The 23,938-nt window shown below is 43.7% G+C and overlaps 1 protein-coding gene across 4 annotated transcripts in view; it reads right to left on the reverse strand.

Annotated features, from left to right (window-relative positions):
* Positions 1-23,719, reverse strand: part of Dnz1 (DNZDHHC/NEW1 zinc finger protein 11) — a 35,014-nt gene extending 11,295 nt beyond the window's left edge. For 2 of the 4 annotated variants that reach the window (XR_014708025.1, XM_084606605.1), the window contains exons 1-6: positions 22,962-23,165; positions 19,494-19,656; positions 16,441-16,547; positions 12,061-12,122; positions 11,804-11,900; positions 7,680-7,752 (exon numbers count right to left, since the gene is read on the reverse strand). Coding sequence is in view for 3 of the 4 variants with exons in the window: in XM_084606605.1 (XP_084462731.1) it covers positions 7,680-7,752; positions 11,804-11,900; positions 12,061-12,122; positions 16,441-16,547; positions 19,494-19,656; positions 22,962-23,080 (621 nt within the window). In the remaining variant the exon portion in view is untranslated. The other 2 variants (XM_084606606.1, XM_084606607.1) reach the window with 2 other exon arrangements.
* Positions 23,720-23,938: the final 219 nt, after the last annotated feature.

Raw genomic sequence — 23,938 nt, forward strand, 5'->3', positions numbered from 1 at the left:
TGATAAGAACAGCAAAACCACCTCTAAAATGTGAGTAACAGCTAAATGATTTAGGCTCCTACACAATGCACCACTTGAACATAGAATTGTGACACACGCTAAAATACTTAAGACACATTTACAGCTTCCAAGAAGGAAGCGCAAGCCAATGCACACACAGAAATCAAATCTTGACGATTCGATCAGAATTCGTGCGAATTTCAGAATGATATAAATCGGTAAAATTTCTTGCCCAGAATGCGCTGTGTGTGCAGTGTGCAGAAATTCAGGCGTTCCGAACACTCCCTCTCACCATTACGAATGACATGAATGCGTGAGCTGTGAATGCACCCTCGAGCGCTATGCACTCCCTGCACAGTGCCCGACACCACAATTGGCATTCGCCTGGTACGTGTGCAACAAGCATTGAGCGGAGGCGTGCAGCCCACATATCACCAACGTTGCCAGTAAGAGGCGGTGCATGGCCGATATACCGCCAACATTGCGACTGGCATGGAAAACACTGCAAGCAGTGTGCAGTGGTGCGTGGCTCCAAAGAAATCTAATCAATGGTAAACAGGCCATTTCCAATGGTCATTTCCTGTGCTTCTACACATACATTTTATTATTGTAGCGAAAGCTACACTACGGTAGGTTTTGAAGCCGTCGGCGTGCACCGTTGCACCGTGGAAGATGAAAAAGAAAAGAAAACGAACAAATATAAAAAGAAAAAGAAGAAGAAGAGAGATAACTCTGTAGTTGGTAGAAGCGAATGATAACAGCGAGTTGCTAGGACAGTAGGTTTGTTCGAACATTGTGACGGCGGCACATTAAATCCATGTACCCGCAGAAAAATTCGCTGCAACACTCATAGCTTTCGCTCTATCACTAAATTTAGGTCATGTTTAAACCCCAACAAATTTTAGTTTAGGATGACATGAATATCACAATCATGTGATAATCGCATCACTGAGGATCTACTGTTATGTGTATTCCTCACTAGTATGATGGAATTTCCCAAGATGACAACAGTTTGGATGGAGCGCCTAAATTTCTGGACTCGCTACAGCCATGTTGGTGCAGAATAGGGCAACACAGTTTCCTCAATCAGTGCTGCAGAATGAAAATCTGCACCTACTCAAAGAATGAGCCAAGTGTTGACACCAGACGAGATAAGTTAATGGAGAAAGCCTGCCTTCACTTTCATTAATAAGCTACCCAGAGAAGTTTGTTACCGCAACAATTGTAGTCCAGCGAAAGTCCCAAAAACACGATTTTAAATGCTTCAAAAATATCAGCTGCAGGTCTTAGCATCCTGAAGTGACAGATGGAATGATGGAAGCCATAGGGGAGGACTACAGAATAGTTTAGACCACCTGTAGTCCTTTAAATGTGATAACATTACACAGCATACACCCCTTTTCCTATTTTTAATGGCTATTGCAGTCAGGATCGAACCTGTGACCTTGGGCCAAATGAAGAAAGCCACCGAACCGCAGTGGCAGGTTAAGTAGGTGCTTTCCTTTAAGTTATGAAGGTTTCGAAACACTGACAGCTTTGCTATCTTCATTTTCTAAGTTAGCTTTCTTTGTTAATATGGAAATCATGCCCGCTAACAGCAGCAAACAAATAACTGCCATTCATCCCAAATTTTTCAAGACGGTCCTGTCTCTTGACCCAGGGTCCCATGAAACTACTCAATACTCAACCCTGTCAGGGTTAATGAATAATGACAAATAAATTAATCTCATTTTTACTGCAGCACATCAATGTGACTGACAGATTACCTTCAATGACATAATATATATATATATATATATATATATATATATATATATTGCCACCTAGCGTTGCCAGGTGGCGCATGACTGAGTGAAGGAGGACGAAGTTGGAAGGACAACGAAGTGTCGCTTGGACGTTCGCGTTTGTGCTGCTCGATCGCTGCCGTTGTGTCTGGGCTAACCCTTGCTTTTCCTGGTATCCTCAATCACCGTGTAGGTGACAATATATATCGCTTATGAAAAAATTTTTGGGACTGACAAAATTTGACTTGCACAAAAATTCGCAAAAATAGTATATACCTGCTACCCTGGCAAAATCAAAAATCAAGAGATTTTTTATTCACACCGAGGAGTGGGGAGGTCAGGCTGTATTCAATGTTTCAATGTTTTAAGGGAAGCAGGAGAGGGGGAAGAGGTTCCATAGGTTTGCCCTAAATTTTAACCAGTGCTCCATGGTTCCTATCGCAGGGACGTTACAGTAGCAGAGTTTGCTAGAGTAAAAAAAAAACCTGTGACTATTTTTGTGAGCGTCCCTCACCAGCAGGAGACGTTGGAAGGCTGTATTGCACAGCGATGAGTGAAATTCAGTTCTAGTTTCAGTTTAAAATCACCTTTGCCAACGAGAGGCACGCTGACGTCGCATCCACACACTGCAAAATGCAAAAGGTTTGTCCTTTCTCCATGTCACGAAGCAAGAAAATTAACAAGTATAAAATGGCAAGAACATCTGCAAATGTCTCTTCCTAGAGCTGTGATAGCTCCATAGATGACCTAACTAACCTTAACCATTGATACAAGCAGCTGCAATAGCAAACATAAAATGCAACAAGCCACAGTTACTTTGGCTTCAGCTTTTATCAGCTTTGATTGACTTCTTAGTCGATGATGCCAATGGTGCTAGTGCAGCCATTGATGGTAACGCTGGCGATTAGGATGCAGCTGCAAATTCTGCAGTTCCGGTTTTGTAGGAACCCTTGAAGCATGGGCAGAAGCAACTTATCTGAGAAATAGGAAGCAATGGTCGTACAGTCAGAAAGTATAGCCAAAAATCAGGAATTTCCTGGCCAAATCGGCATGGTTGGCAGATGTGTTATTCTATGCTGTCGGACATTAGAAAAATAAATAATCTAGAATGTATGCCTTGTGTAACACTGCGTCATGATCAAATATGCAAAGTTACAGAACTCTCACGCTAAACTTTCCAGTCAGCAAATAATAATAATAATAATAATAATAATAATAATAATTGCTTGTGTGTAGTGCTTTAGACTACTCTGCAGAGCAGTGCCGAAGCAGACTCAGGGCCAGAATCGTTCAGAACATTCCTTGTACCTTCAGAGAGGTCCCAAGAGAAGTGAATCTCCTTGCAGCGAGAACAAACGTTACATACACGCACCGGTCAATAGTATGGGTTGGGCAGAGAAATAATCTTTGTCTGAACTAAAATAATACCAATGGACATCGTCCCGTGGCACAATGCTGTCACTTCCACTCACATAGTATAAAGTCAACTGTCGATGATATGAAATAACGAAAAGGCAGCAGTTGCTGAACAGGGCGAATTCGAGACGAAGATGCCACCTTGTGCATCGTGCTTGTCGCAACTTCTCTGTGTTGACAGATTTTAAGCAAAGTGTAAAAATGCTCCCTTCTAAAGCAGACAAAATAATCTGTTTCAAACTTTAAGTTAAGCGCAGTCCTTCTGCAGCATAATGAACAGCCTTACTTGCACAAAAGCAGCCTGGACTGCTCAGAACGTGGTGTAAGAATAAAGGAGGTGTGTGAACAGGCCGCTCCACAGCGAAGAGCAAATGGCGACGCCGACGCTTGGACTGCCGCAGGCTGCCGAGAGGTGGCGTTGACTGTTGGGGGCCGAGGGTTCGCTGGTTGCCACAAGGAATGGCAGTCAGTTCTCGACATGCATCGCGCGCACGATTTGTTTGCCTCGCTCATTACACAGTGCATGTCGCTGACGCCCACGCTCCATTCCTTTTTTCGATTGTGGTATATTTTGCATTCATGTGATGGAGAAAAAAGTGCTTTGTTTCCTGCTGCAATACGAGCTACAAATCCTGCAAGAAAACATTTTCGATTTTTTTCGACGCCAAAAGACGATGGCCGACTTGAGCTGTGGCGGCGGCTCATACCAGGGAAGGACCGAGCTCTACAATCAACAGACTGTTTGTGAGAGGCATTTTGTGATCAGGTTTGTGTCCAAACTATAGGGGAGAAAACCTGGGCCAGGGGGCGCTGCGCCGCTCTGTGCGTCAGCGCCCTCCATGGAGACCCCGTCAAAACCTCTGCGCAACGCGGCCGCGTCGTCTGCTCCCCGCCGCATCGAAAAGCATGCTGTCGTCTGCTCTGCGCTGCTTCCCAGCACGTGTTTGCGCGCGCGCACTCGGTTGTTTCTCTCCTCCTCCGGTCGCGTTCTGGCCGCCGTCGCGCTCCAACAAAGGGGGGAAAAAAAACTGGAATGAAAAAGTGACGGCGCGCTTTTTCGCAAAACTTGTGTGGAAACGGAATGGTTGTCGGCTTTTTTTTTTTTTTAGGTATCTCGTACCGCTCGTATCTCGCACCTCTGTTTGTAACTGGCAGTGCCGCAGCAGCCATCGCGGAACCAAGTCGGCCTAAAGAAACATATACGTCATTAATGTCATCACTTGGCACTTATAAAGGGAAACACATATGTCAATCGTTCGATCTATCCTCATACGCGATCCCGCTTCGGGAGCTCAAAACTGCGCATTCGCTAGAGGAGATAACTGAAGTAGGAATTGCACAGTGCAGCTGTGGAATTAAGAATACAAAGGTTTCCGTGGAGAGATGTCCCCGCCTGCATGGAAAGTCGTCGGGCATTTCATCGCTCTTCGTCTCGTGGAGAGAGGTAACTGCCGCAAAAATGCATGCCTCGGCTTTTCGTCAATGACCTAGGTCGTTAAGAAACCCCTCATCGTTAAAGCTAGATAGGTCATTGATTTCGGATGTCAGTGCCGCAGCAGCGAACTCCCCCTGACCGCTGTCAGCAGGAACCAAAGGGTAAGGTGGCATGCTTTGTGTTTTTGTAGGGAACGCGTCCTAAACGCGCCGAAAGCAGGCACCACGGCGCCGGTAGCATCACCTAAAACGTGTCCCCAAAGAGTTGAATAGGCCCCTTTCAAATGATTAGTCACAAATGGAAAGGAAGCTCCCCAACCAGCGCCCGGAGCACTCGTCACTGTGTACACGCGTATCAATTCTCAATGAGATGGCTGGACCATTCATTCTGTGAGCAACATGGACAGAGACATCAAGAGGTGCCGCCTCAAGTCCTTCAATATACCTCTCGCTTGCCTGTGCCTTCGAGCAGCGAATTCGCGTTCATGTTTTTATTTTTTTTTGAATGTCTGATTCTGCCAACAAGCGCTCTTTGAAAACAACGTCTGCGACGATCAAATAATCATAATTTCTTGCTTTCGAAGGCACCGATAAAAACATGCTTCCAGCCAGCCTCTATGTCAGCCGGGGCACAGAAAAAAGAAAAAATAAGAGACCTCACTGGCAAAGAGCGCCGGCTTTGCGCGCACAGACGCGCGTCCATCCCCCCTCGTCCCCCCTCGTCCTCACTCTCTTTCTCCCGCTCCGCGTGCACGTGCGGCTGCCTGTAGCACGCGCTCCTGAGCGAGCGGGCTGCGCAGACTCCGCAGACAGCCGCGCGCAGTGCGGGCGCAGATGCGCGTAGGTTTTGTAGTTCCTCTCCGCTCCGCTGGAAACCGATCGCTGGCGTCGCGGAGCAAACTCCAGCTTTGGTTCCCTATGGGTGGCGGAGTACAGGGATCATGTGCTGCAAAGCGTGCCGCGTCGCAAATTGCTGGCAAAGGATGCGGTCCCCACGATATTCCCCTGCCTGCCCTGTCTACCCTTCGAAGACTTCGAAAAATAGAAAGTGACACACCCAGAGGCAGCCCCCGAAACATAAAAAACCGAAGATCATCGAATCTTAAGGTCCCAAGGCAACTCATGCTGTGAGGACGCCGTAGCAGATGGCTCAGGATCATTTCGGCTACCTGGTGTTCTTCACCGAGCACTAACATCACTAAGTACATGCCTTCCATGCTGTCCACCTCGATCGAAATGTTGACGTTGCCATTAGGATCAAACAGGGCATCCCAGATCAGTACTCGAAAGCCTTAATGACTAAGCCACTGCAGCGTGGTAATTAAGCGAATAAATAGGTCAATAACACATAACTTTTTTTTTTTATTAATGCATACAATATGGGTATTTCTTCCGTTTCGTTGCTACAAAGCTGCAGGTGTGTATTTCACTATGCAAAAGTGAATAAAAACCCCACATCGGCCCTCTGTGTATGAACCCAAATCCAGCCCGGTCCCGCAACTTTAAGCCCGGCCCAGGACTGGTCAAAATGCACATGTCCCGGCCCAGACGAGCACATGGGCCAGGCCGCATCTGGGCTTTCGGGCCGGCCCGAGCCTAAGCAGTGCCGTGTGAAATGCGCAATTCTAGCTGCTTAAACTTTATGAGGGCCAAATCAGCCTTAGCGCTAATAAAACTGACCTAAATGCTCGTCTTGAAAATTGCGGGCCACTAAATAGCTGTTCGCTCTATCGCTTGCAATTAAAGTTCGTATTAGTGCAGACTTTAACAGCAGCTCCTCTGCAAGCCCCAGAAACATAGCCTTTGTTTTTTGGTGTCTAGCACAGCTGTATTTAGAGAATGTAGTGCAGAGAATTGAGGTCAGAACACGTGACGGCCCTGGCAGCGGTGTTCTTGTGAACTATTATATAACAGCGCCACTTGCTCGCCACAAGGCAGGCACACCGTCTGAGCTTCTTGTCTTTCTTCTACCGCCCTCGCCTCTAGTGCACAGAGAGAGTGATTCGTTTCTTTCTTTGACGGAAGTGATACCTTCGATTGACGAACGGCAGGCAGTCTTAGCATATGGCATGAAAGGCTGCACACGCGTGTAACAGACTGCTTAGCGTTTCCCAAGATTTTAATCAGTCATATTTTGCTGCCCATGGTGTCTAAATATTACAGCCTCCTCGCAATAAGTGGGATGACATTTTTCATAAGTTAATGCGATTTCCCGATGTGAAATCATGGTAGAACTGACGGCCTTTCAGCAGAAGCGAAAAGCAATAGAGTTGACGCATTTCGTGGTGTGTTTGAAGACTACAAGTGCCCTAAACTAATATTTGCTTTTGCAATGCATTTCTAATAGTGGATAATTTTGATGGGAAGACGAAAGGTTCACATTGGCCGTACTCTGCCCGGATCCGCGCGAGTTTACCCGCATGTTTACAAGCGCTGTGCTTTGGCATCGATGGCCCCTAACAGAGTCGCGCCATCTGTCGAAGGCCTGGCCTACTGCGATCAGCAATGCGCTGCGCCGGCAAGGCTTGTTCATACATCTAACTCTTCCAACACCATGGCTCAGAATGTGCATTTCACGTTACAATGAGCAAAGAGTTCACCACAATAACAATATTTGCATCCACTACTAATGAACAAGAACCAAGCGAGTACTAACAAAACATTGAGTCCAGCAAATTGGTCAAGATTCATACAGTAGTGTTTGCAGAAGTCTAGCATGCAGGCCTCTTGAGCCACAAGAAGTTTCATAAATATAGCCCACTGCATAATGCACTGCTAGTTCTTTGGCGTGAAAAATACTTTTTTTTGATATTACATGACATATCTGTTACATTTTTCTATTTAGTTGCACTTATTCCAAAGCTTTTGCACACTGTCCATTTCATAAAACGAATGATTAACTATGAGCTCCAAGCACCCTCCAGCTTAACAACTTCCACTTTTTCTGATAAACCAAGCAACCTTATATGTACTCAATTGAGAGGTCTCTCCGCACACACTAAAAGCAATTTCAGTTGGCTTAAAAAGAAAAGATCCATTGCTTACCTGGTCGCACATGATGGCGATGACAAAGATACCAAAGAGAATACTTTCCACCAGAAGACAGACAGAATGGATCCTACGTGGGCCCAGCACAATGAAGAAAGAAATTTTAAAGAGATAGAAAATTGGGCAGAATCACTACTTGGAGGTACCCAACTAGCAACACACACGCAATGTTGCAAAAGTAATCCCTTCTGCTTCACTATCTGCATGCAATTATGAGTTAAACTACATTCATGGTCTCTTCACAAAGAGGCTAACGTTAATGACAGCTCACTACATTCTGCAGTAAGTAGAATTCATTAGCATTCTTTAGTTCCTCGTGAACACAATGCTGACACCATCCACAAGAGCGAACCGGCTTTGGAGAGCGTGATAAAAAGACATGCCTGTGGCAGCTGCTATGAACAGATGATAACTGAGCCCTAGCCATCATCAACCACTGCACTACTGTATATTTGTGCCAGCCCCTCAAGAATAGCATGCGACATGCAAATCTAAACAGAAGTGACGTCAATAGAAGTAAAGCTGAAATCAAAACTTTGCAAGATCAAAAATGATGTGGCCATTGCATGCACTTAATCAGTGGTGGGATTATGCGCTTCTACCCACAAGATAACAATAAAAAAAAACTTCACTTTTCTCCTCTTTTACATATCGATTTTATTTGCAAACATAGTCACTTGATGTGCAGTGGCGTGCTTTTTTTGCTATATATCAGTGTTTTTACATTATATTCGAAGCCTCTCTATAAGCTCCATGTTTCGAAAACCACATCATGAGAATGTTCCACGCCCACACTAGCCAATTAGATAGATTGGCTGGCATTGTGCATGACGACTCAAGATGTGGTAAAAAACATAAGGAAAAGGCAGTTTGAGAAGATATCAAGGCAGTTAAGCCTAGAAAGTTTCACGCTTGTGTATTCAAAGTGCCATAAATTGCTCTACAAACTAATAATATAAAATAATACCGCTACAGTACTGGAACAAATTAAGTACTGCATATTAATTAGTATAATACACTCATAACTGCAGTTAAATTAGTATACAATTGAAATTACGACAAGAACAAATCCCTGCGTATACAACACAATACACAATATGTAATGCAGAAATAATTTTCCACAGATGGCAGAAAACACTGAATACAGATAGGACTACAATGTTCAAAAGAACACTGAGAAAGTTGGCCTATAGCAATGGATCACCACATTTTAATGACAGACACTTTCACTCAAAACGAACCAAGGCGAGAAAATAAAATATGTGTGCTGCCATCACTGTCTAATTTCACAAGTTAATCACAAGAGTCATCACACTTTTTGGGGCATGGATATCAGAGGCTGTTGAATCTATATTTACTAAGGATTAAGACTGAAAGGAGCTTGTCTCTGCATCTCTTTAAATCACTTTTAAAGCACTGGCAAAGTAACGCAAGTATGCGCACTGTATGGTTACCCACTATAGATGTGGATTTATAGGGGAAAGAGAATCCCCCCCAAACACACAAGTGAGAAAGTTTAGATATGAAAACCATGCTGAAGCCTATCTTTTCACGGTTCGAATGGGACCCCTCCTGCCACCCTTTAAATCTATAACCTATAAAGCCTATAAAACTGCCTCTGACCCAATTAAGACACTGATTATAAGCACTGAAGTTTCGAGAATGTGCAAATGCCCGCACACCAAGCTGAACAGTGAAAAGCTATGTTGAACTAATGCCGCCCATAAAAAGGACAGGCATATTTTTCAGCATATTAATAGCACTACTGTATACCTTCATCACTTCATAAAATCATTTTTACATAAGAAAGAAGAAAAATACAGCAAAATCATCTCTCTCTAGAAGGCATGCTTGATGAAGTGAAACTGTGTGGCAGACATCACAAAACAATGCCAACAAGCCTGCACATATGTATATTGGAACCCCAAGTATCCTTCTTGCCGCAAATCAAAACAAGAATTTCTTCATCTTACGTCAATGCTTACAGAGTTACTCATTTCCTGTTTTGGTTGGTTTACGGGGTTCAATGTCCCAAAGCGACTCAGGCTATCAGAAATGCCGTAGTGGAGGACTCCAGAAATTTCAACCATCTGAGGTTCCTTAACGTGCACTAACATCGCACTACACCTAGCTTTTCACCTCCATCGAAAAGTAGCCTCCGCGTTACGTGGTTGGTCTTTAGCTCTAACTATCCCTAGAAACTATGAAGTCACCAAACATTAGCAGGCGCCTAGACAGTGTTTAGACTTGTTCACAATATTGTTACGTGGCGGCAAGCGATGACAACAGGAGAACAGAGGACAGAGAGAAGATGCTCGATGGTCGTGAGATAACGTTTAAAGAATCTGTGTGCGGGCCTAGCGCACACGCTCCTGCCCGCGCCACTGCCCTCTTCTTCCTCCTTCATCCGTAACATAACCCGGGGCCACCGAGCGATCGTCCCGATCGTAGACGAGGAAGTTTACCGATGATTCCATGGCATGATGATGGGCATGTCTGGATGCTTGAAGAAGAGGAAGAAGTAAGAATAGAACGGCTTGCCAGTACGATGTCTGATACGTGGGTGATCCGCCTCCCCTGGAGCTGTCAACCATCCGTCACCAGAGTCCATGGGACCGATGGCTCGAGGTCACGTCGGGCAGCTTGGGCGGGGGTTGCGTGTTCGTGTCCATCGGTTCCTTCGAGTCATTCGAGTCTTTCGGATCCTTCATCTCGGTTCTGATTGGTCTGTCTGTTCTCCTTGTCCTCAGGTCTGGGCTGGGGGCTGGGCGGCGGTAGTTGGTCAGGTCTGGGCTTGAAGGGCTGGGGCGAAGCTGCTCGGCGATGTCCCTGGGTCCTCGGTTGATGGTCCCGGCTTACAGATGGCGTCGATGCTCCAAGGCCAGGATGGGGATGACGTATGCTGCACCTCCCACCAAATGTTACGTGGCGGCAAGCGATTACAACAGGAGAACAGAGGACAGAGAGATGTTGTGTGCGGACAGAGAGAATGAATCTGTGTGCGGGCCTAGCACGCACGCTACTGCCCTTTTCTTCCTCCTTCGTCCGTAACAATATCATAGCACGCACGCACACTAACTGCTATATACATAATCACAGACTCTTTGCACACCGAGTGTTTGCACACCGAGTGCTTGCACACCGAGTGTCACAGTCAATGGCATCTAAAGTGCAGCACAAAAGGCTGGCAGTTTATAAACGAAGACACAGGAAGCTGATGAAGACGACGTCGGGTAATAGAGCAAGAGACTGACTGTTTAACACAGGAGACGATTGGCTACAGTAACCAGCCAACGTAACAAATCTGTTTGCGTCAACACAGATCTGAGCTCCATTCATGGCTGTTAAGTTCATTTATTTAATTTCTTCAATCCGGCATCCCAGAACTAACATCAAACAGCCCAAAAAAGGTCTATATGCTGTCATAAACAAAAACAAATGCCATCAAAGGTTTTTCATACAGACGTATCCACTCTTTTGGATCCTATCTACTAAGAAATGTCAAACGAACTTATGCGAAGCATGCTACAAAAAAAAAATTTATTTAATGTGTGCCAGTTCTATTTCTTAAAAAAATGACATTTGTGAATGCAGAAAATTCACATGATGTACTTATATACAAGAACATATAGTAAGGATTTGACAGTAAACCACATAAAAAGCTGCTAACTTTCGCATAGTACAGCTAATGAAAATATGCTCAGAGTCCTACCTTTGCACTCTGATTTTGATAACTGTGAAATTAAAAACATCTCGACCAATAAGGCAGCGAAAGACTCCTCAAGTACTCCTTGAACAGATTTAGTAAAAGCAAGCAAGGCACGATGTCAGTGCACGTTAAACTTAAAGAACCCCAGATGGTCGAAATTTCCGGAGCCCTCCACTACGGCGTTTCTTATAGCCCGAGTCGCTTTGGGACGTTAACACCATAAACCAAACCAGATTTAGTAAAGGAACCACACATAACAGGGTGAGGGTGAGGGCTAGTGGTATACTTGATGTTCCACAGTAGAACCAGAAGAGGAGGGACAAGACAGGAGCACGTCCATCCACTTCTTGTAGCGCTATGGAAAATCAAGAACTACTCATCACAGCCCAGGTTACCTTAATTTGATACTCACACTCGGTTTTGCTTGTAAGCAGCGTTATGAATGCAGTTTGGACACTCCAGGTTCCATGACACAGCCACCAAAACAATTATATACAGGCACCCAAGTCCTGCAAAACAGTTAAAGCAATTTACAGACATTATGAGCATTATCATCATCATCATTATTATCACCTGTTTACTATTGGTATAACTTATCACCTGCTAATATTTACTAAAATAAATAAAAACAGCAAGGCCATCATCTTCGATACAAGTCACAGCTCTTACCAACATAGAGGAGGAACTGAATAAAGTACTTCTGGTTCTGTTCCCCAACGCAATTGTTGATCCTGCACAAGAAAGAGACAAAGCACAGAGTTATCCAATTAGGATTTTACAGAGTGCTCAGACAAAACGTGAAAGCCTCAAAACAGCAAAACGTCCGTTACCAACTTCAACACCACAGTTAACAATCTCATTACCGCGGACTTTCTTAAGTGCAGCTTACAAATGGCACGAACAAATTGTGTGTACACAAGTAAACCGTCGAATATGTGCCAATTAGGCTTTGCACCCTGCGTAACGCACACACGCAAACAACACTGGGTATGTTCGATTTTTGATCCAGGGCAGTCTCAGATTACCTGCCAACAGGTGTCCAGCGTTCGATTTTCCCCGGGTAGCCCAGAAGCTCTGCCCACAAGTACAGCTCCGGGGCTGGTGGCCATATCGAGTTAGACTACGAGCGCATTATCCGTAGCTGGTCTCTAAGCAGCTGTAAAATGTCTGAGTCTCACATTTTCGCTTTCTGCACTTGAATTTCGCTAGACACGGAAATGTCCAATGCCCCCGAGCACAGATTGTTTGTTCATGCTATCCAGAAGTTCTCCACCTGTTTCGCTATCTTTTCAGCACCAGGTCTGCAAGAGTCGCATGCAAACCGCTGTGAACAGAAGCAGCTAGCGCTTGTCGTAAATGCTTTCGCAAAAGCTTTCGTCTGCTTTCGGACACAGTGAGGTAGGTGCCAGTGAGCTGGGCCGTTTATCTGAAGAACTTTGCGAGGAGCAGTAGCAAGCAAACCCTGCCAAACTGAGTTCTGTAAAACACTTTGCATTAAGCATGTCATGCTCCGTTCATGAAAAGCACTGATTGATTCACTCCTCACATATCTATCTTTAATATTATATGTATGCCAAAAGATAAACGTGCGTGCAGCGCCAATGCTAAAGAACCGAGTCGTGGTGACTAACGGTAAGCATCGTCTGCTAAAAGCAAACGATGGAGGGAGCTTGCAAGGTTATGTGACCATCACACTACTTCCTGTCAGAGTAGAAGCCGAGACCTGTCAGCAATTAGTCCGGGACTGGAAAGCCGAATGTACCCAATAACCAGTCCTTAGGCAAAAATTAGTTGTGGTTTAGCTCCCTAGTTGAATTGCGAAAGCAACGGCGGAAGCTTCTTTTGCCTGCTACAGTATATTCCCCTATCACGCCCTATCAGTGTAAAGTGCTACATTATTGGGGACACTTAAACTCATCCTTTAAGGGTATGACACTTGACGCTAGAGTGTGAGCTACCAACCCACATATAAAGTCACGCTTCAACCAAGCCGTATGGACAAGCCTGCGTGTTGTAGGGGTAACGAGAATGCAAACGGTTTTCTGGCAGGCTGATTCTGATATCACTCTGCCATATGAAAGTAGCGACCCGAGTTGGCAGCTCCTGCCCGAGGCATAGGGGAGCGTGAATTCAAATGTCATGGCAGGCTGATTTTTTTTATGAGAAGACTGTAGTTACGCCTCTTCACGGCGTAGCTGCCACTTCACGGTGTAACTGCGGCCACCCGAGGTTTCACTTTGGCTGTCGTAGTATTGCTTTCGCAATAAAGAAAACTAATCTGAAATGCAACTGGCACCAGTAACTTTCCCCAGGTTTTAAATACCTGTGCCCCAGTTTTAAATACCTGTTTTATTGCGAAAGCAATACTACTCTAGGTTTCAAGCCTTCAGCGTAGCGCGGCGGTAGCCACGTCTTACCCAGGTGACGCTGTGATGTCACACCCCACATGACACTAGGGTGTGGGCTGGCAGAAGCTGCCAACTTGGGTCTCTCGTTTCACATGGGACGGTTATGTCAGAATCAGCCTGCTAGGACACTGGCATTCACGTTACCCCTATAGGCCACTAAGGCACATTCATATGGGTTAGTTAAAGCGAGGCTTTATATGTGGGCTGAGGAAGAAGAAAAAGAAAAGAAGAACACTCGGTCACCAGCAGCTAATGCTTTCACTCAATATTTGGTTCAGCAGCGTTGAATCCTTGTAATTTTTTTTTTTCTCACACCCCACCTACCTATTAAAGATAATTTGAAAATTATCTTATGAATTATCTTAAGTATTGATGATTACAAAACTTACACAGGCAGCTTGAATGAACACAAATACAGGAGGAGTGATATGGTATATAGCACAGGCAGAGTGTTTAGTACTTCGGCACCGCAGGTGCCATTGCTCGGACAGTGGCTTGTTTTGCTTTGCCACCACCGCATAGAATGTGCGCAACTTCTGATCGAATCAGGCAAGTAGCCCAAAGAAATGTGACATAAAGCAGTACTGCCAATCAATACCATTTTTGTACAAAATCTGAGCTCCAACAATGCGTCAGTTTGTTTAGCTGAGAAAGGCACTAGTATATGGGGTAAGCAAAAATGCAAAATACTCTGCATGTAGTCTATGAGAGATGCTGCAGCGGTGGGCTGAAATTTATATTCAACCGCCTTTTTTGTGTTTACAATGCGTTAATTTTCACAAGCACACAGGCTCTTTTGCATGCTTCTGTCACTGAAATACGACCACTGAGACAGGCATTGTACTGCACGGCCTCAGGTTCGGCAGCCAAATGCCAGAGCCATCAAGCCATCACAATGGTTTTAGTGACAAAAACAGTCTCTCAACGCAGCCAGAAAGCATGATTAATTAACCTGTTGCCTTTTCCATTTTTTTCGCTAGCATAGCCAGTTTTTCTTTCTTTTTTTTTTTCTGAAAATTACGCACAAACAGCTGAGCCAAGTCTGTAAATGCTCCATAAGACTGCGGCAGGAATGTATGCATATTCTCTGCAAATTCCTCCTTTTAAAACCATGTGGGAAGCAGTGGAGAGCTTCATGCAACTGCCGCACCTTTTCTCTACTATTCTCATTATTGCAACAGCTTCCACCTATACTCCGTTTCATCAAGTGCAACACTGCCAAAGCTAGAGCTCTTGTTTGCGCTCCTCGCATCCACGATGAAAAATAATGCATGCTTTTGACGAGAGGAAATAATAGTTGCTTTGTCTGCAACCTTAATACATCTAACATTTGCCATCAACTCCATAAAAAGCACCTTTTTTAGGGAGAAAACATCGGATTCGGTGAATTTGTATGTTTTGTTTGTCATTTTCGTTCGTGTTGTGTTTTCGCTACCCTGCAATTCTGCCAGCGGTACCCTCTGTGATGCGCAATGTAGCAACTGCGGCTGCCTCTTCGGAGCGGTTTGTTTTCTATAAGATCCGCACTGTGATGTCCAGGCACGTGAAGCAAGTTATTGCAAACGTGTATGATCGGAATAGAGCCCGTTTCCACAGAAACCACTCGACCACGGAATGAGCGTGTAGTGATACGCCTCATTTTTTTCTTACGGACTACTTGCGTAGCTTTCGCTGCGTTGCACCTGATGTATGAAACGGAGTATAAATCAATGCATTCTATCACAGCTATGATCTCCCACGAGTGCATTGTCTTCATCATCTCTTCCCAAACCCAAATAATGTGCATGGCGTATATATACTGCATTGTGCAATTACACGCGTGCCGTATTATGCTTCTCCCAGTTAAACCGCCGAATCCTTATAGCTCAAATTTCACACAGAAATGACATTTGGTCATCAGTATTCTTTTATGCCAAACTTGCATGAGGTGCTCGCCTCATTAGATCAAGAGCCGCATGTTTGCATCATCTGTGACAGAGGCAAATCAAAATAAGCTGCTGCCTCAATGATGACACTGAGAGCGCCATGTCACTGCGTTGCAACCTGGAAATGATTTATTGCGATGCACAAAACTCGTCAAACTTAGTGCAGTTTTTGTCAAACCTAGTTTCGCTGATTATTATTGATAAATTAGTTGATAAAGCTCTTAAAACCTTCTGCAAAACAACCCTGCCCACCTATTTTCCTTCGCCAAAACTCCACGGCAGTGTTGCTGTAAACAACATGAGATGACGCAACAGGTGCCATTGCTGGGACAGCGACTTGCTTTGCTTTGCCGTCAACACAGATGATGCAAACATCCAGATTTTTCTGACTGATTGAGGCAAGTGCCCCAAACAAATTTGGCATAAAAAAATACTGACAATCAAATTCCATTTCTGTGCAAAATTTGAGCTGCAAGGACTCAGCAGTTTAGCTGGGAGAAGCGTTCTACTGCATGCAGGTAAATGTGCAACACGCATTACGTGTATATGAAGTGTCCGTGTGTCTGCAATAATTTTACCCATACACATCGTATGCTTCAACAGGAAACAAAGTGAAAGGCAGTAAGAGCCGTTAGCATAAAGGTAAAGTGCATTTCTGCCTTTGTAACAAAATCGGTGCACCAGAGGGACACACAGCAAGACAACTGTTCACAAACCATGGACAATGGTGGTCCATCCTGCGGATGCAACGCTGACAAATCCTGCAATGATGGGCACGTGGCGGTCTGTATGTTTCGCAGCGGGAGCATATCGTCCAGTCGCCCTGACAGGAGAAACATCCAAACATAGTAAGTCCGAAGAGTCTAAAACCTATTATCCAAGCACCACCTGACACCATATGGTAAAAGAGAAGGAAGGTTTAAAAAAAAACTATACACAACATCACTGCTGTACTTGTAACTTGCATTTCATTAACTTGAACTATACACATCAAATTTCCAGGTCCTGCTTTTTAAAAATAATTATTTGCGCGACCATAGACAACAAAATTGAAAAATATTTGCCCTAGGGTACTTTCAATAACATATTGCTGCATCGCCTTGCTCCCACACTTCTTATTTGGGCTTCTGCAGGTTGTCATGGATGAGGTTCATGCACAAAACTGCTACAAGTCACATGGACTCACAGCAGCAGAAAAGCAACAAAGTAACTATTTTTTCATCACACACACTTCATGAATGCAATCTGTGACAAAATGTAGGAACCAAAAAAAAAAAAATCTATAAAACATAAACAGTGCAGTAAGCATACTCTGGCACATCTTCAGCACTGTCATTCTTAAGGCCCTGCACACTACTACATCAGTGCAAAAAAAAATGTAGGCTCAAAACTTTGTGCCCATGCTCTAGCAAAGGACTCAAGCAAGGCTCTATGACAACTTTTTTATTTTATTTTTTTAAGCATTCCTTTAGCAGCACCACTGGAATATTTGGGGTGGACTTTGCATTTTTTTGTTTGCAACAAGTGCGTTCAACAGGCAGAGGATTCATGCACTGAAGCAGTTTGGGCATCCTGGATTCCTGATGAATGTGTTATGTGCGACAACATGGTCCAGGTGGCTCCTGAAAATCAGTGCCAAGAAGGCTTGTGCACCAACGTGTACCGGGCAGGGCAGTGCAAGTGAATGACAACCTGCTTGCAGTCTATTGTCGCACAACTGACTGCTATCCCGGTCGGCTGACTCATGTTACAAGTAGCTGTGAGGAAACCGATTCATAATGTTACGGCAATACCCAATATGTACCATTAGTTATGACACCAGTCATTCATGGCATGTTCATAAAGAAAAAAATGAAAAATAAAGATGTGCATCAGAGGATGTTCATCAACTACATGGAGCATTGTTTCTCATTTACAACAAACCTGTCACAGGTTTCCCCCAGCAAAGCAAACTGTACACTGCAAATTTTTTTATTCTTTAATTTAGCATATCCAAAGCTTTTATAGTAAGTGCTCATGCCTCTCTATGAACTAAGGCTCATTAGTTTAAGCCGAATATGCTAGAAACTTGGAAACATTGCAAGAGTGAAAGACCCTGCATGTAGGTTGGAAGTGCTGGTGGCACTGCTCAACATGCTTACAAAAAAAAAGTTCAGTCAATGCAGCTCATATAAAGGAGCTACATAACCCTTTACTTGCCCATGTTCCAAAACTTGAACATAAAGAAATCAATTTGAAATTGATTTCTTTATTTGAAATTTCTGACTTTCGAATACTGTGTGATAGTAGCAAAGAGCACAGCAAGTAAAATATTTATTATCAGCTTAATTAAAGACTTCAGATTATTAGTGGTAAATGGACATATTTGGGACCTTGCCGAAGCAGTGTGTGTGTAAAACCCTCTTGCAGAAGGAAAAAAAAATGTTGAAAGGAATAAAACTGAAGAAAAGCAATGACAAAGAGTTGGTAACTTCATGAAAGCTAAGTAAAAAACTAAAGCTTATGCGTTTTTCAGCAGCTGTGAGGTTTCTGTAAATGATCCTTTTTTAGGAACATTAGCATTTGGCAGTAACGTAATTTAAAGACGAGCGATGTGTCTGTCTTGCATGTCTCCCACATTACGCTCGCTGGAGTAAACAGGGTCCCATTCTGTCTATGAAAGATGTGGACCCAAATATGCAGATATTATCAGGCAGCACATTTCTGAAGTGTGCCTTCCCCCCCCCCCGCATTTCTTTCGTCTCTCAGCTTCCAGCTAGATGTGGTTTTTGAGAGGTCATGCCGCAACCTAGCTGACGAACAAACGTCTCACCTCGATGACAGCAAAAATTGCAAGAAGCAAGGGGCAGCACGTTTGCTAGGAAAACATCACACCTCACCCTCCCCCTTACCCAATTTAGCGCACATCCTACCAGACGACAACTGCAGCAAGAGGGACGTGTAAAGGATAGTCATGTGAACATGCACTGGAGCCACGCGCAGGTCCTCTTGACACAAGCATATCATTGCTATACTGTGGAAGTCGCTGCTGTATAAATGCTCTCCTGCACGCCACAGCTTCTGAAGCACTGAATGCAAATGGCTAGCGTAATGAAATAAAATATTCAAGCATAGTGCTTTTCATTCGCTCCCTATAAACTGACGGCAATGCAGATAGCATGTTAACGTGAAAACAGATAAGCTTAGTCATTATAAATGTGGCTGCATGTTTTCTTTTCGTTATTTTAGAATGCAACTGCGAACTGTCAATAGGAACTTTCTTTGAAACAATGCTTCAGATTGCAGGGTATAAGAAGTAAAAAATGGTGAAGAAAAAAAGGCTACTTTCAGGAAAATTTTTCCATATGCTACAAAGACACAATGCGCACAAAAGAGAAGGCCATGCACTTTTAAACTAGTCCCATGTCTACAAATTTAACAAGCCTACTTCTATGCAGTTAGTAGCTGTATGTTGCTGACATTAAAATATTTGCAAACAATCACACCTCTTCAGCAACTTGAATAAAATCAATTTCATCAGATTATAGGTCACATAATGCAAAAGCTATGTACTTACAACAGTGAAGCTACAAAGGGTTTTTTGTCACTTTTTGTTAACAGTAATGACCATAGGTGAAAAAAAAAGTTACTTATATTGATAACCCCCCCTAATGGCAATATTAGATCTTCTGTTTCCATCTGGCATTACATTACTTGTGTTAATTCATATGCAAATGTGCCTGTGCCCATCAATAGCAAACAGAGCATGGGACAGTTCGAGTGTCCCTACCTTGTCATCGGTAGGCTTGTTAGCTCTCAGCGCATCTGAAAAGTCTAGATTAGTCTCTGGTAGAGGAACTGTCCCAGGATCTGAGAATACTGCTCTTGTGTGTGCCATTAATGTCAGGAAGACGATGATGTTGAAGCACACCACATTGAATGCGCCCCATAGGCTGAAAGAAAATGTTTCGTGAACATTAAGAAAAATTAGGAGCAGACATGACTCAGAGCATAAAACACACAACAGAGTCACTGCTTTGAATGGTTTAGCATCAGCACTGGATTAAGGGGGCGCTAAGAAGGCTGTAGCCCAAGGCCTCGACTCCCGACTGCATTGGAAGGAGCCACAATTTTTAGTCTGCTTCACACATAGAACCACTAATAATGGAACTTAGAGCAGCACGTGTGAAGCGACATAACCGGAATTAGGAGAGAGCCGGCGCCTAATGTGACTTTATCTGGCTGTTGGGGAGACTTTTGTCAAGATGCGAAAACAGCAATCTCCGGAGGTCCTTCTCTTGTGAACCAATCTGGATTTGCTTACAGATTATGGAAGAGTTCTTATGGTTTCCCAGCAATCCCTTCATTCCATAGCGATGGGAGAGGAGGTGTGTGGGTGAACAGCATCCAAAAAATGTAACCGGCACATAGATGGGATAAGGAGAAAAATGTTCCTTTTCCGTCAGCATCATCAGTGATCCCTGCACCTCTCAAATACATAGTTCTATCTATCCCTTTCATCTACTAGCATAAGAGTAACAAAACATGACATGGCTGGTATATGCTGTTCAGGATATGTGCTTGTATCGTACTCAAATGCATTACTATTGCATTAATTTAATTTATGCCATTAATTTTTCATTTACAGAATACTGCAGGCCTGATCGCAAGCAGGACGGGTGTATATGACAAGAAGAAATTAGGAGAATGCTTAAGCTTTGCTTTGAGATAGCACCTACAACACAGCTCTCTCATTTCATATTTGACACTGAGAGATTGGCACATAGTTTGGCAAAGTGTTAATGCTTAGGGCACTCGACTACTGTTCCCAAGGATGCAGATCGAATCCCGGCCTTGCCAGCGGCTTTTTGATGGAGGCGAAAAGCAAGGTGCCCATGTGCTGTGCGATGTTAGTGCACGTTAAAGAACCCCCAGGTGGTCGAAATTTCAGAAGCCCTCCACTAGAGCATCTCTCATAGTCCAAGCCACTTTAGGAAGTTAAACCCCATAAACCAAACCAAACGTTTTTAGTTGGTTTGGTTTTGGGGGATCGGAAGGCGTAGTACCTATGTCATCGGTACGTATCCATCATAAACAAGCTTCCAAGTTGACTGGCGGATGTACGCTGAATGGTATGACACAACTCTGAACATTGCAAAAAGAACAGTTGCTTCACAGCTGTGATATAAAAAAAAGGCACGCATGTTTTCTTGGCCCTTTTTTTTTCTAAATGTTTCTCAATTCTGGCTTACAGCAGCTGCGCTGACTTTTTGAACAAACTGTATATGCTACCATAAAAGTTAGGCAGCAAACATGTCGCAAAAGTGCAAAAGCAGTTCCTCTGGAAGTGAAATATAGAGCACACACAACTTATAATACAGTAGTGACAACACTGGGAAACTTGTAGAAGGATGCAAAAAAATGCTATGAATGAAGGTGAAAGCATTAAATAAAAGAAGCATAAGAGTAACAAAACATGACATGGCTGGTATATTGTTCAGGATATGTGCTTGTATCGTGCTCAAAGACTAAATGCAGTTATTGGGTAAATTATTTCAACCTGGTATAGTTCAAGAGAAAAACGAGAACTGCAATGAACTTGTCCTCGTGAAGTAAGATTTTGGAGGAGGCATATGATTATATCAGGTCCACTGTGGTGTTAAATATGTATTGGGGCCCAAAGCAATGAGTACAAAAATTTTTAGGCACAAGAACTTGTGTATTGACAGAAGCATGTGAATGTTGGAACCCATATGAAATCTGTACAAGCACACTTCAAGTAAATAAATTGGACAGCTCTGTGCTGAATTCTTCCTAATGTGTCAATATATTTTTTTAGTTAAAGGGCACCAAATGATGCAAGCATATTCCAGTTTCAGATGGATCAGAGAAGTATATGCTAGGTATCTAACCTGACTGTCGAGTCTAAGCTTATGACATAGAAAACAGAGTTTACAGACGGCTGATAAGGAAATATTGTCCATATGTGTTGTCCAGGCCAGTTCACTTGTTATGGCCATTCCTGATTTCAGTGAGATGATTGTCCTGAATAGCATATGTGAACTAAAGTGGACATTTTCTTCTCCGAGACATGAAGACTTATTTCATAAAGTTTATTTCATACTCCACTTAGTCGTCCAATCACCTAAAGAATTCACGGCTGAGCTTAACACACAAGCTGGTCATTTTCAGGGTTAATTTCACTTAAAAAAAACTTTCTGCAAATAAACGAATGTTTAAGGGCTCATTGATAACTTCTAAGTCTAGTGTTTGCAACCTCAGAGTAAGTTTGTCACAGGCACACAGTCGAACGCCTTTATTAGTGCCTAAAAATACTAAATCTACTCGGCCGTCCTTGTCAAGAAAAACTGAGGTCAAAAATCCCTTTATAAACCATGTTGAAACGATGACATGTTAAAATAGTTGAAAAAGCCACAGATGTGGTTGGGAACTATATAGATTCCAATATTTTGCAAGATGAGATATAGAAACTGGACGGTAGTTATGAACTGAAAGAATTTCGCCTTTCTTAAATCAATAAGACTTGTGCAGACTTCTAGTCTTGTGGCAATATCGCGGATCGGATCACAGTGGCACATGGAAAATAACTATGACAAACTGCCCTAGTGTCTCTGCATAACACCAAAGGGAAGCATCATATCTGGGCCTGGCGATGATGTGACTTTTCACCTGAGGAGCAAGCACATCGGCCACTTAGTCACTATGACTGCACACTGTTTTTATTTGCTAGTTAGAATGAAACTTAGGTGTATATTAATGAAGTATAGCATGGAAGTGGAGAGGGACAGCCTAAGGAGGGATGAAGTGGGGATACACGTGTAGCACAGGTCGCCTATTCTCACTGCAGCTGTTTAGCACGAACTGTAAAGAGGTCGCTGAATTAAAAATTCGGAATCGTGGGCAGCTTTGCGGTACTAACTGCCAAATGACTTCGATTGACTGACTATTCCGCGCAGTTTGAATGTCGGCACTTCAGAAACCACTGCAAAGCATAACATTTCCTTGTTATTCCAGCGCTGTACGCATGACTGCCATGCGCAAGAAACTGGTTTTGCTTATGCATAACTGAAATAGCGACTGAATCGCACATTGGTGAAAACGGAATGCGCAGTTCGTTTCGCGTTCAGACAGGCAGTCAGTAGCGAGCAAAAAAAAAAATGAACAGTTCGTTTCGCATTCAGACAGGCAGCCAGTAGCGAGCACAAAAAATGAAAAGACTTTGAACAAAATTACGCACCTTGTGTACATCGTCGGAATCACCATCCACTCGACGATGGCATAATCAGCATAAATAATTGATCCATAAGTGGAACACAAGCAAAGCAAACCACAGATATCGTAACGCCACACTACCATCGTTATAAAGGCAACATGTCAACACTTCTCGCTGCTTAATGATGGCCGAACGGTGCCCTGATACAGTTAGATTGATAGAGGTGTGTTTACATTCACAACGTTTACTCCTGAAAACATCATTGCAATGCGAAACACGTCGCCTACGCTATAAAATTTGACGCCATCTACGCTGTGCGTCTTCTAACTTGTAAGTTGTAACAGCTGTCGCGCCCCCTAGACCAAGGATCTTCGGTCGATTTCAGTTTCTTTTTGCTTTGAACAAAATTACGCACCTTGTGTACATCGTCGGAATGACCATCCACTCGACGATGGCATAATCAGCATAAATAATTGATCCATAAGTGGAACACAAGCAAAGCAAACCACAGATATCGTAACGCCACACTACCATCGTTATAAAGGCAACATGTCAACACTTCTCGCTGCTTAATGATGGCCGAACGGTGCCCTGATACAGTTAGATTGATAGAGGTGTGTTTACACTCACAACGTTTACTCCTGAAAACATCATTGCAATGCGAAACACGTCGCCTACGCTATAAAATTTGACGCCATCTACGCTGTGCGTCTTCTAACTTGTAAGTTGTAACAGCTGTCGCGCCCCCTAGACCAAGGATCTTCGGTCGATTTCAGTTTCTTTTTCAGGACTGGAAAGGGACTTTTCCCAAGCGATCGATTCCTCGTAGGCCATCAGACCATTCAAACCATAAAACTAGACTTTAGTAGTGTGCTAGAATACACTTTACATGGACCCCACTGCGGTGGTCGAGTTGAGGGGTTGAGTTGAGTTTCTAGAACACCTGATGAGAGGACTCGACCGAGTCGGCCCCGCGGGTTTACATGAACCCGACCCGACGA

This window comes from Amblyomma maculatum, chromosome 6, assembly GCF_055883805.1.
Source record: "Amblyomma maculatum isolate TAMU_Amacu chromosome 6, ASM5588380v1, whole genome shotgun sequence".
Taxonomy (NCBI): Eukaryota; Metazoa; Arthropoda; class Arachnida; order Ixodida; family Ixodidae; genus Amblyomma; species Amblyomma maculatum.